Source organism: Ruditapes philippinarum, unplaced genomic scaffold (genome assembly GCF_026571515.1).
Source record: "Ruditapes philippinarum isolate M1 unplaced genomic scaffold, ASM2657151v2 ctg1786_1_1_1_1, whole genome shotgun sequence".
NCBI lineage: Eukaryota > Metazoa > Mollusca > Bivalvia > Venerida > Veneridae > Ruditapes > Ruditapes philippinarum.
Genome location: NW_026858083.1, coordinates 169,329 through 182,532, shown reverse-complemented (window position 1 = coordinate 182,532; position 13,204 = coordinate 169,329). Strand labels below are relative to the sequence as shown.

Below are 13,204 nucleotides of genomic sequence, written 5' to 3'. Positions count from 1 at the left end.
CAATACACAATAAGCCGTTTTTAAACCACTAGTTTGTTGTTATTAAATGTCCGATTTTAAAATGTATTACACCAATAGAAAGAATTGGATCTTAGCTTCATCACAGTATAAACTTCAACACATTTTTTGAATCCAAAGTATTTAAATTAACTGTTAAACCTACCATATGTCAGACCATTTTACAGACGATTTATACAGTGAGATACACAACCTGTTATCTTTACTCGAAATACTACTGAATAGCCTGTCTCTGCTAGTTCTGAAAGTGTTTATGGGATGAGTTTGAACATGGGTCATCTCAGATGAAAAACTAGTTCACAGGAGCTAAAAATAGAAACATCTTGTTAACACTCTAGATAGTGATCCAAATATCCTGGAAATTGGTCTGAAAATTTGTTTTGATGATTTCTAATTCAAGTTTGAATATTGGTCATTTGGGCACACTGCTCAAATATGGCAAAACCTTGTTAATACTCTACAGGTTACATTTTTGACTCAACTGTCATTAAACTTGCATAGACAGGATGCTTGTTAGGTAATTGCTATGGAGTAGGATAGGATGAGTTCCATGGGTCAGGTGAGCGATCTAGGGCCATCTTGGCCCTCTTGTTTATAAATTGCACAACCTGTTTTATACACTACATTTGATTTATTATGCCCCCACTTCGAAGAAGAGGGGGTATATTGCTTTGCATTTGTCTGTCTGTCTGTCGGTCTGTAGACCAAAATAAATGGTTTCCAAGTGATAACTAAAGAACCCTTAGGCCTAGGGACTTCAAACTTGGTATGGTGATTGGTCATGACCAGTAGATGATCCCTATCGATTTTGGGGTCAAGGGGTCAAAGGTCAAGGTCACATTGACCTTGTAGGTGAAAACAGTTTCCGATCAATAAATAAAGAACCCTTAGGCCTAGGAACTTCAAACTTGTTTTGGTGATTGGTCATGACCAGAAGATGATCCCTATTGATTTTGGGGTCAAGGGATCAAAGGTCAAGGTCACATTGACGTTGTAGGTAAAACAGTTTCCGAGTGATAACTAAAGAACCCTTAGGCCTAGGAACTTTAAACTTGGTATGGTGATTGGTCATGACCAGTAGATGACCCCTATTGATTTTTGGGTCAAGGGGTCAAAGGTCAAGGTCACATTGACCTTGTAGGTGAAAATCGTTTCCGCGTGATAACTAAAGAACCCTTAGGCCTAAGAACTTCAAACTTGGTATGGTGATTGGTCATGACCAGTAGATGACCCCTATTGATTTTGGGGTCAAGGGGTCAAAGGTCAAGGTCACATTGACCTTGTAGGTAAAAACGGTTTCCGATCAATAATTAGAGAACGCTTAGGCCTTGGAACTTCAATCTTGTTTTGGTGATTGGTAATGACCAGTAGATGACCTGTATTGATTTTGGGGTCAAAGGTCAAGGTCACATTGACCTTGTAGGTAAAAACTGTTTCTGATCAATAACTTAAGATCGCTTAGGCCTAGGAACTTCAAACTTGGAATGGTGACTGGTCATGACCAGCAGATGACCCCTATTGATTTTGGGGTCAAAGGTCAAGGTCACATTTACTTGAAGTTGAAAATTGTTTCCACTCTTTACCTAAAGGACGCTTAGGCCTAGGAATTTCAAACTTGTTTTGGTGATTGGTCATGACCAGAAGATGACCCCGATTGATTTTGGGGTCAAAGGTCAAGGTCACATTGACCCTGTAAGTAAAAACGGTTTCTGCTCAATAAATAAAGAACACTTAGGCCTAAAACTTTAAACTTTATATTATGATTCATCATGACCAGTAGATGACCCCTATTGATTTTGGGGTCAAGGGGTCAGTGTCAAATTGACCTTGTACTTTAAGATGGTTTCTGACCAATAACTCAACAAGTCAAGTTGCCTTGGTTAATATTTTTATATTAAACTAAAAATGCTTTTGGTATACACATTTGAAGGTCTTATGTAATATAACATCTTGGCTGTCATTAATGAGGCCTACATGATTCATAAAATTTATGCATATTTTATTTGGTAAGATTTGTAATAACTTTAATTGCTGTACACAACCGATGGGGTCACAATAATTATTACCTTGTGACTTAAGTCATGACCAGTAGATAACCCTTATTAAATTTTTGTTCACTTGGTCAGAAGTCATGCATAATAACCTGATCACATGACTAATTGGCTGCCCATAGGGGGCATACATGTTTTACAAACATATCTTGTTTTAGTTTTTTCTTCTTCAAAGACCAATGTCGTAATGCAAAGATAACCATGTGGTCTTTAAATTCAGGCAGCCAATTACTGTATTTAGTTATAAAGATATTTGACACTTGATGAACAGATAAAAACTAAGAAAAAATATTACCAAAACAATTTCAGGGTACAAATTAATAATTTAGAATCCGTATATACATCAACTTCTAAGTATGTTGTGTTGTGAGTAACTTTCTGTCGTTTAAAGTTTTTTCACTTTTTACTAATTCTACTTGGTTGTGTTATAAGGGCTCGTAGATTGGCGTTTATAAATGGTGACACAGACAGTTTGAAAACATCTCACATGCAGATTGAACTAACTAAGAAAATGCCGAAAAAGAATGGTAGTAACCAATACATCGTCAGCATGTAAGTAAATTTTTAACCCTGAAATATCATCCAGCATATTAAATAAAAAGAAATGCTAATATTGCAATGTTTTTTTTTTTCAGTTTTGGGGGAAGGGGGTCAGTGCCCATTGGGTGGAGAAAAATAGCGCGTAAACGCCAAAAAAGGGGAATTTTCAGTTTATTAATATTCAATAAAAAGACTAAAAATACATGATTTTTTAACAATCCTATAAAATAAATTAGTTGAACACTTTCTTCGCTTACTGTGTTTTCAAAATTGAAGTAATGCTATTGATATTTTTTTGTTTCTTATATTTTTCAGATTTTTTTTCAATAACAACAAATGTTAACTCCACCAGCATATCATTAGCCATTATTCACACAGATTTGTTATGAAATTTTGCATACACAGGGTTAGTACAGTCTTAAAAAGTGCTTAAATTTCTGTCCTTTTCTTAAAAAGTGCTTAAAAATGATAAAAAGTGCTTAAAAGTCCTTGAATTTGATTACTAACTTGAAAAGTGCTTAAAAAGTGCTTAAATTGGCTACAAATGTGCTTGAAAATGATTGAATGACTGACTAGTGTCGGTTAAAATCAAGTTACCAGATTTTGATATGTAACGATCATCGCGAGATCACCGCATTACCCCACCCACTGCAATTATGTATAATGCTAATGATTTTTACTTACCATTCAATGACTATTGGCATTATTTATGTTAAAAAATTTAATAATGTAGATATATATTATATTGTCATGTTATAGTATTTATATTTAAAAGAAACAGAAAACCTATGAAAGAAAAACATAAATCACAAATGGAAACAGTTAGCCATTACAATTGTAGTGAAAGCTTCCAGCATTAGTTTTGCCCCTTAGTTAATCAAACACCATTTTTCTGTATCAGTAAAAAGTGTAGGCTTTATGATTGTGTGTGATTAACTTAATTCAGCAATGTTTGCATGTCACAGTATAAGTTGAGATTTTTTGCAACAATATGATGCCTGACTGATTGACAGGTAATATAACAAAAGAGCGGATTAACGATTACCTCGAGGGTTAAGCGCAAGACTGTAGTAACTACCATTTTTTCTGAAAATGACTTTTTTTGAATTTCCTGTATTATTTGGTATTTTACATCATGTGGTAAATTTTTTTGTTTTTATTTTACTTCATTTCATAATTTTTTTATAAATACTTTACTGTAGTAACTCAAAAGATAAAGATATTTTACTGCAAAACTGTTGTAACTGGACTTACTACAGTTTTGCACTTAAAAAGAAATGAAATTTTTCTTTCATTTCAATGCAAGACTGTAGTAACTGTGTAGTTACTACAGTCTTGCACTGAAAATAATATTATTTGCCCTTACATTTTCATGTAAGGCTGTAGTAACTCACAAGGCAATACATTATGATATCATCAATGATCACATTTCAAAGGAGGATGACACTACACATGTATATCTATATATCATTCTATATTTTAGCAACATTTTTTGTCTGTGTATTTCAAAACTGCAAATGAATATGGAGTTTTCAGTTGAAATCTTAGATGTTTCATGGGTTTAACAGTTATACATGTATAAGTAAACCCTTCATTTATATCAGAAGTGGAAGTATGTTGTTCTAAATAAGGAAAAAAAACAACATTTTTATCTACAGTAAAAAATGCACCACCTCTGTATTGTTTACTGTATTAGCCAGTTATCAATGCTTTACTTTTGGCAAGTATTGTTTGGCAATATTGACTCATTAATTTTTGGAAGCTTTTTCTTGACTTTTGTAATTTCTTATGATTTTATTATTGTTTTTAATGAAACGAAAGTTGTCGATACTTCATTTTATATTAACATTCCAATGGTCAAGTGTTTTCGCAAAGTTGCAAGTTCGAATTTTTCAAAAACTTTTTGAAAGGTTTCTTTTATATGCAGTATTAATGAATGAATCATTTCTTTGATTTCTTATGTCTTTTCTTTTAAAAAAAATCATAACTTTGATATATAGATGTATATTTCTAAAGTTTCATAATTTCAATTTGTACAGTTGTACAATGTTTGATTTGGCCTACGCAAAAACTTAATAGTAGTTTCACAAAATATAATAAAAAGCAACATAAAAAACCCCATAAAAACATATTGTTTCATTAAGATTTGAACCTACAACCTTCACTTTGAAACTAAGTGTCTTAATTAAAAAAATAGATGAACTAAGAGAATTTCAAGTTTGTATTAAAAATTTAACTTTTGTTAGTGATGCAGTATCAGAGGTACATAGGCAAAATGACTAAAGTCAGTATTTCTTGTTTCAGAAAAAAATTGGATTTTTGTTAATTATGTCCTACATAGCTTCAATACATAAAATAAGAAAGTACCATGAATGTCAGTATAATCATACTTGTGACTGCTGCACAGAATAATGTTCTATTGACATCACAATTAATATTAATAATGAAGAACCATCTCCCTGAACCCTCGCCCCTTTGTTACAATGATGTTAAAGATTAAAGGTTACTTTAACACTATCATTTATCTTATTTCAACAAGATATGTTTGTAAAACATGTATGCCCCCTATCAGCAGCCAATTAGTCATGTGATAAGGTTATTATGCATGACTTCTGACCCAGTGATCAAACAATTAAAAAGGATTATCAAGTATCTACTGGTCATGACCTTAACCTTTGACCCCTTGACCCAAAACTCAATAGGGGTCATCTACTGGTCACGACCAATCATCATACAAAGTTTGAAGTTCCTAGGCCTAAGCGTTTTTAGTTAATTGATCAGAAACCGTTTTTACCTTCAAGGTCAATGTGACCTTGACGTTTGCCCACTTGACCCCAAAATCAATAGGTCATCTGCTGGTCATGACCAATCACCATACCAAGTTTGAAGTTCCTAGGCCTAAGGGTTCTTTAGTTATTGATCGGAAACCGTTTTAACATACAAGGTCAATGTGACCTTGACCTTTGACCCCAAAATCAATGAGGGGCATCAGCTGCTCATGACCAATCACCATGCCAAGTTTGAAGTTCCTAGGCCGAAGCGTTCTTTAGTTATTGATCAGAAACCGTTTTACTTACAATGTCAATGTGACCTTGACTTTGACCCCTTGATCGGGTAATCTGCTGGTCATGACAAATCACCATGCCAAGTTTGAAGTTCCTAGGCCTAAGCGTTCTTAAGTTATTGATCAGAAACCGTTTTTACTTACAAGGTCAATGTGACCTTGACCTTTGACCCCTTGACCCAAAACTCAATAGGGGTCATCTGCTGGTCACGACTAATCATCATACAAAGTTTGAAGTTCCTAGGCCTAAGTTTTTAGTTAATTGATCGGAAACCGTTTTTTACCTACAAGGTCAATGTGACCTTGACCTTTGACCCCTTGACCCCAAAATCAAAAGGTCATCTGCTGGTCATGACCAATCACCATACCAAGTTTGAAGTTCCTAGACCTAAGGGTTCTTAAGTTATTGATTGGAAAGCATTTTTACCTACAAGGTCAATGTGACCTTGCCCTTTGACCCCTTGACCCCAATATCAATAGGGGTCATCTGCTGGTCATGACCAATCACCATACCAAGTTTGAAGTTCCTAGGCCTAAGGGTTCTTTAGTTATTGATCGGAAACCGTTTTTACCTATGAGGTCAATGTGACCTTGACCTTTGACCCCTTGAACCCAAAATCAATAGGGGTCATCTACTGATCATGACCAATCATCATATCAGTTTGAAGTCCCTAGGCCTAAGGGTTCTTTTGTTATTGATCGGAAACCGTTTTTACCCAAGAGGTCAATGTGACCTTGACCTTTGACCCCTTAACCCCAAAATCAATAGGGGTCATCTGCTGGTCATAACCAATCACCATACCAAGTTTGAAGTTCCTAGGCCTAAAAGTTCTTTAGTTATTGATCGGAAACCGTTTTTGCTTACAAGGTCAATGTGACCTTGACCTTTGACCCCTTGACCCCAAAATCAATAGGGGTCATCTACTGATCATGACCAATCACCATACCAAGTTTGAAGTTCCTAGGCCTTAAAGTTCTTTAGTTATTGATCGGAAACCATTTTTCCTTACAAGGTCAATGTGACCTTGACCTTTGACCCTTGACCCCAAAATCAATAGGGGTCATCTACTGATCATAACCAATCACCATACCAAGTTTGAAGTTCCTAGGCCTTAAGGTTCTTTAGTTATTGATCGGAAACTGTTTTTCCTTACAAGGTCAATGTGACCTTGACCTTTGACCCCTTGACCCCAAAATCAATAGGGGTCATCTACTGATCATGAACAATCACCATACCAAGTTTGAAGTTCCTAGGCCTTAAGGTTCTTTAGTTATTGATCGGAAACCGTTTTTGCCTACAAGGTCAATGTGACCTTGACCTTTGACCCCTTGACCCCAAAATCAATAGGGGTCATCTACTGATCATAACCAATCACCATACCAAGTTTGAAGTTCCTAGGCCTTAAGGTTCTTTAGTTATTGATCGGAAACTGTTTTTCCTTACAAGGTCAATGTGACCTTGACCTTTGACCCCTTGACCCCAAAATCAATAGGGGTCATCTACTGATCATGAACAATCACCATACCAAGTTTGAAGTTCCTAGGCCTTAAGGTTCTTTAGTTATTGATCGGAAACCGTTTTTGCCTACAAGGTCAATGTGACCTTGACCTTTGACCCCTTGACCCCAAAATCAATAGGGGTCATCTACTGGACATGACCAATCACCATACCAAGTTTGAAGTTCCTAGGCCTAAGGGTTCTTTAGTTATCACTCGGAAACCATTTGGTCTACGGACCGACGGACCGACGGACCGACAAGTGCAAAGCAATATACCCCCTTTTCTTCGAAATGGGGGCATAATTATTATTAATTGAGTTACTACAGTGTTGCAATTAATATTGTAAATAGATGCCCTCATTTTGTGCATGTTATACTGTAGTAAGTCTAGTTACTACTGTCTTGCACTCAGAATAATTTTCAAAATATTACCATTTGAGCGCAAGAGTGTAGTAACTCAGCACAGTCCAAATATCTAAGAAAGGAAAAAAGATTAACATTGTTTTGTTAATTCATTTGCTTTCTTCTACACTTTCTTTTCATATTCTAAGAAATCTTAAGAAATGATAGAACATCATTTAAAACAGAATGTTTTTTGCCTCTCTTGTAAAATTTACAAATATACAGTTACTACAGTCTTGCGCTAAACCCTCGACCTGTTCTTACACACTTTTTCTGCTTATAAGCACAGTTGAAAAAAAATTTCCCTTAGATTTTTTTTTGTAAGGGGGGGGGGGGGGGAGCGTGATATATTGAAGTTAGGGTTTTGACAGGGGGCCATAAAACAGAGGGTGGCAGTTAAGTATCTTTCTTGTTATTCTATAGAAACTGTTAAAGAGTACTGTAGCCAGAAAATGTGTTATCAACAAAAAATGACTTATAAATTAGTGTTGGTTAAACATTGTGTAGGATATAGACACTAAAATTGTGCTTGAAAAATGGAAAAAGATGCTTAAAAAGTGCTTAAAAAGTCCTTGAATTTTGATACAGGATGTCTGTACGAACCCTGATACATAATCGCAGTTTCTATAATCATAATTTATCATTACTTTGCACTGGCAGACAAGTTATTTAGTGAATTGATTGGAAATATTTATATCATGTATTATTACTAAATAAAATACGCTGAGAAAAAAATATCGAGCGTACCTCGGCTGACTTGCATTGGTCTGGTTTTTGATATTTTTCCTTTGAACCTAGCACAGAAAGTGCGTGCTGTTTAAAAAGAACATCAATACGTTTGTTCTTCGAGGAGCATTTTTTATTTATTATCTTTCGATAACATCGACTGTTGTGTGACATTTTTGCAGTAAATGCTATAGTCGTAAAAGCCATAAAGATACAGCGACAATTCGACACATCGGCAGTTCGGTAACTTGAGGATTTTCATCTTGTTACTGTAATCTCTTTTTGATAGCGTATTTTTATTTCATTTTATAATATTCTGTTTATTTTATACTTACTAAGTAGGCGAGTGTTTAATTATAAATATTTGCATGTATTATTTCATTAAAGCCAACGGTAAATAACAAACTCAATAACCGATTGTCGCGCTACCGTATTGTCTTACAGCCGCGGTAAAACGAACGACCTATGTCGCAAAGCAAGCGTAAAGTAAACATCCCTGATAATAATGATTGAGTTCATGAATTTGCTATGTGAATCAAAATAAATTGGCATATTTTACTTCTGTTTCTTGTTTGGGTATATTTTTTGACGGTGGGGAATTTTCGCAATTTCATGGGGAAAAATATATATTCCGAGAGGTGGGGAAAGGGGCCGAATATCGCCGAATATTTGCCAAAAAAAAACACTGTACTGGTGCATACATTTATCGTTATTTTTAGATCTCCTACTTTTCTAAGAACATAAGAACATCCAATTACCTAACATATACATACATTTTGGAACACCATGACATTGAGGTAATGGGTAAAGTTCAAAACAAAACAGAATTCTTAAACAAGAAATTTGCTGAATAGACATATTAAGTTAAAAGCTTGATTGTCAAAAGACAACCAATTGAGACATGTCCATTGGAGTCTTTTAGAATGCATCCTCTTAAATTGGGGGTGGGTTTGAAATAAAACTAATCTAGACTGACAATTACATTTTTTACTGTACAGAATGATCTTTTTACATAACGATATTTTCTAAGAAATAGAAGTAGCATTTATTATGCGCATTCTGTCTGGGACAAAAAGCAATACTATAAAAACTAATTTAATCAATATCAACAATTTCATAAATAATTAAATTTATTATCTTAGCAACAGATGCACACATTCACTTCATATTTGACATATGGATATATCATAAGAAAATACAGGACAAGTTTGAATTTGGTCATGGTTTGATGAAATTTGGGTTATGTCCCTTGAAGAAATTTTCAGTTTCCGTTCTTTTTCTTCCCAACAGTTGTACACATTCAACTCAAAATTTACCATATGGATATGTTATAGGAATGCAGAGGTCAAGTTTGAATTTGGTCATGGTTTAATGATTTTTAAGAGAGTTATCCCTCTTGAACTTTGATACACATAAGAAATTTTCAGTTTCCATTCATTATCTCCCCAACAGTTGTATACATTCATTTCAAATTTGACATATGGATATGGCAAACAATTACGCAGGTCTAGTTTGAACATTGATTTTTGAAAAAAAAAAGAAGAAATTTTCAGTTTCCATTCATTGTCTCTCCAACAGTTGTACACATTCAACTCAAATTTGTTATATGGATATGTCATATGAATTTGCAGTTCAAGTTTGAATTTGGTCATGGTTTGATTATTTTTGACAGAGTTATCTCTCTTGAATTTTAAAAAAAAATCAGTTTCCATTCATTATTTTTCCAACAGTTGTTCAACTCAAATGTGACGTATAGATACATCATAGGAATAAGCAGATCAAGTTTGAATTTGGTCATGGTCTGATGTTTTTGGACAAAGTTATCCCTCTTGAACATTGGAAAAAAATTGAAATTTTCAGTTTCCACACTAACTTTTGTAGAAATGTATGTATAAGGTTGAAATAGCATGTGCAGATATTTAACCAGAAAATACAAGTCAAGTTCGAATTTGGTTATGGTCTGATAATTTTTTAGTTATCCTTCTTGAACTTTGAAAGAGATAAGAATTTTTCAGTTTTTGCTTTTGTAGGAATGTATTTGAGACTGATGTTGACATTGCATGTGCTGGTATTTTACCAGAAAATACAAGTCAAGTTCCAATTTGGTAATGATCAGTTATCCCCCTTGAACTTGGAACAGATTTAAAAATTCACAATTTCTAATCATTACCTCCGCTACAAATATGCAATATGCAATTTGCAAAAGGTTAACACTGAATAGTTTCATGGCCTTGAACTTTGTATAAAAGTGGTTTGTGTTAATATTGAATAGTTTAATGGCCTTGAACTTAATTAAAATGGTTTGTGCAAACAAATTTGGAACTAAATATTATTAAAAGAGGCTAGAGATGATGAGTGTCCTAATTTTATTAGAAACAATGAATTCACCATTCCCGATGATAATCCTGTTATGAACACTAACTTAAAAAATTGGCTGTTTAAATGTTTGTGGCCTGAAATATCCAGAGTTTGTAAAATTTATTGAACAATTTTCCATTTTGTGTCTATCTGAGATTTTGTGATGTACCAAACTACATTTTTCATGCTTTCGAAGATCCGGCTTTTTCATTCATAATACTATATTTGATAAAATTCATATTGTTGATTCTGAACGTGAATATATTTTCTGCATATGAGAATTGTTTTAAAAGCAATGATTTTTATTGGGTGCTTTGTACATCCCACCAGAGCAATCTTGATTTTTCACTGATGATGAAATTTTTGAATTAGAAAATGATATATCAGCCAAGCTAGGTCATTATGATTACCTTATGATAACTGGCGATGCAAATGCTCATATGTCTATTATTTACCAGAATTTGTAAAATTTGACGATTTTTTGTCCGATAATCTCAATTTTGACAGTGAAACCATTTATTACTTTAATGAGATAAATTATTTAGATAGTTTAGAAATCCCACGTAATCATACGTCAAAATGTAACAAGATTAATAAAATTGGTCATAAGTTATTAGAAATATGCAACAATAACAACATTTTTATACTAAACAGCAGAATCTGCAACGACAGATCCCACCGAACCCCCCAACCCGCGATCCCATCGTCATCGGTCACTGGTGTAATCGGTATTTTACGGCAGCGTTAATATTTATGGTGGGCACTTTATTGAACAATATATTATTACATGTATTTGATTTATTGTAGACGAAAGTTTCACAGTTTATATGCATAATTTATACATGTATTTGTTTAGAAAAAATGAGCTTATGGCCACATTCACTGTCTATAAAAGTTACATGCGAGATTCCAGTTTTTGATGTTGTTGCCATTTTAACACTGTAATGTTACAAAATTATTTAAGGACGTTTTTGGGAGTTTTCATATAGACATATAGGCAAAAAAACTGTTCAATAGAATTTCTTTAAACTTGACAATCATGTTGTTAGAATATGATAACAGAAACATTTTAAACGGAAAAAAATAAGGGTCACCGTTCTCATTTTCGAGTTATCTGCCCTTGAATTGGACTTTTTTGTTAAATTCAAGGGCAGATAATTTACAATGAAGGGAAACAATACATTTTTAACCAGAACTTGTTATTAGATTGAGGTATGTCGGCGGGCGGGCAGGCGTAAACAATTTCTTCTGTGCGCAACTCCTCCTACATTTCTCAACGGATTTTGACCAAACTTTCACAGAAGCTTTGTTATCAAGTGCCCTGGCGCATATTGTCGGGGGGGGCGCCCGTGGCAGAGTGGTTAAGGTCGTTGACTTCAAACCACTTGCCCCTCACCGCTGTGGGTTCGAATCCTGACAGGGACTTTGGATTCTTTCATGTGAGGAAGCTATCCAGCTAGCTTACGGAACGTCGGTGGTTCTACTCAGGTGCCCGTTCGTGCCTGAAATAATGCACGGAAGGGCACCTGAGGTCTTCCTCCACCAGTAAAGCTGGAACGTCGCGATATGACCTACATTGTGTCGATGTGACATAAAAACCCAAACAAACAAACAAACAAACATATTGTCGGGGTTTTGTGATTGGATAATATTTGACCTAATTATGGCCCTTTGTTTTTTTTCTTTATATAGAATATATAGTGAACAATTTCTTCTGAGTGCAACTCCTCCTACATTTCTCAACAGATTTTGTTCAAACTTTCACAGAAGCTTTGTCATCAAGTGCCCTGGCACATGTTGTTGGGGTTTTGTGATTGGATAATATTTGACCTAATTTTGGCCTTTTGCTTTTTTCCTTATATAGAATATATAGTGAACAATTTCTTCTGTGCGCAACTCCTCCTACATTTCTCAAAGGATTTTGTTCAAACTTTCACAGAAGCTTTGTCATCAAGTGTCCTGATGCATATTGTCAGGGTTTTGTGATTAGATAAGTTTTTACCTAATTATGGCCTTTTGTTTTTTCCATAAAATTATATTATCAGTGTAATATATCCTATTAATTACAACAAACTTTATTTAGTCATAAAACTCACTAGGTTATTGCATGCCTGCCAGCTCATCTGCCTGCTTTTGGGTCCTGTAGAGTCACGGTCAAGGTCATTGTTGTTAAAAATAGAAAATCTGTCTCCAGTCAGGTCACTGTTACTAAAAATGGAAAATAGGTTTCCAGTCAATAACTAGTTTGTAATAAGCTATTTTTATGAAATTTGGTGTTTAGCAAGTTTTCATAAAGACCTCACTTGGGATGGCTTTTTGGCCCCTAGGGTCAAGGTTACAGTTACTAAAAATAGAAAATTCATTATTCATGATTTAAATTGTACATAGGTATATTGTTTGTTACTTGTATTTGTATTTCAACTACAACATATTTATGTACAATGGTGATAATTGAAAACCTGGTTTCATGGCATTGCCATGTTTCTTGTTTTTTCTTATTTTCATAAAGCTTACCTTCGTTTTAGTCGATATGCAAAATTTCAAGA

The 13,204-nt window shown here is 34.4% G+C and overlaps 1 protein-coding gene across 1 annotated transcript in view; it reads left to right on the top strand.

The window, feature by feature from the left end:
- LOC132752025 (uncharacterized) overlaps positions 1-13,204 on the top strand; it is a 77,654-nt gene that overhangs the window by 38,064 nt on the left and 26,386 nt on the right. The window contains exon 4 of the mRNA XM_060742284.1: positions 2,502-2,621. Within this exon, the coding sequence (XP_060598267.1) occupies positions 2,502-2,621 (120 nt within the window). The remainder of the gene's footprint in view (positions 1-2,501; positions 2,622-13,204) is intronic.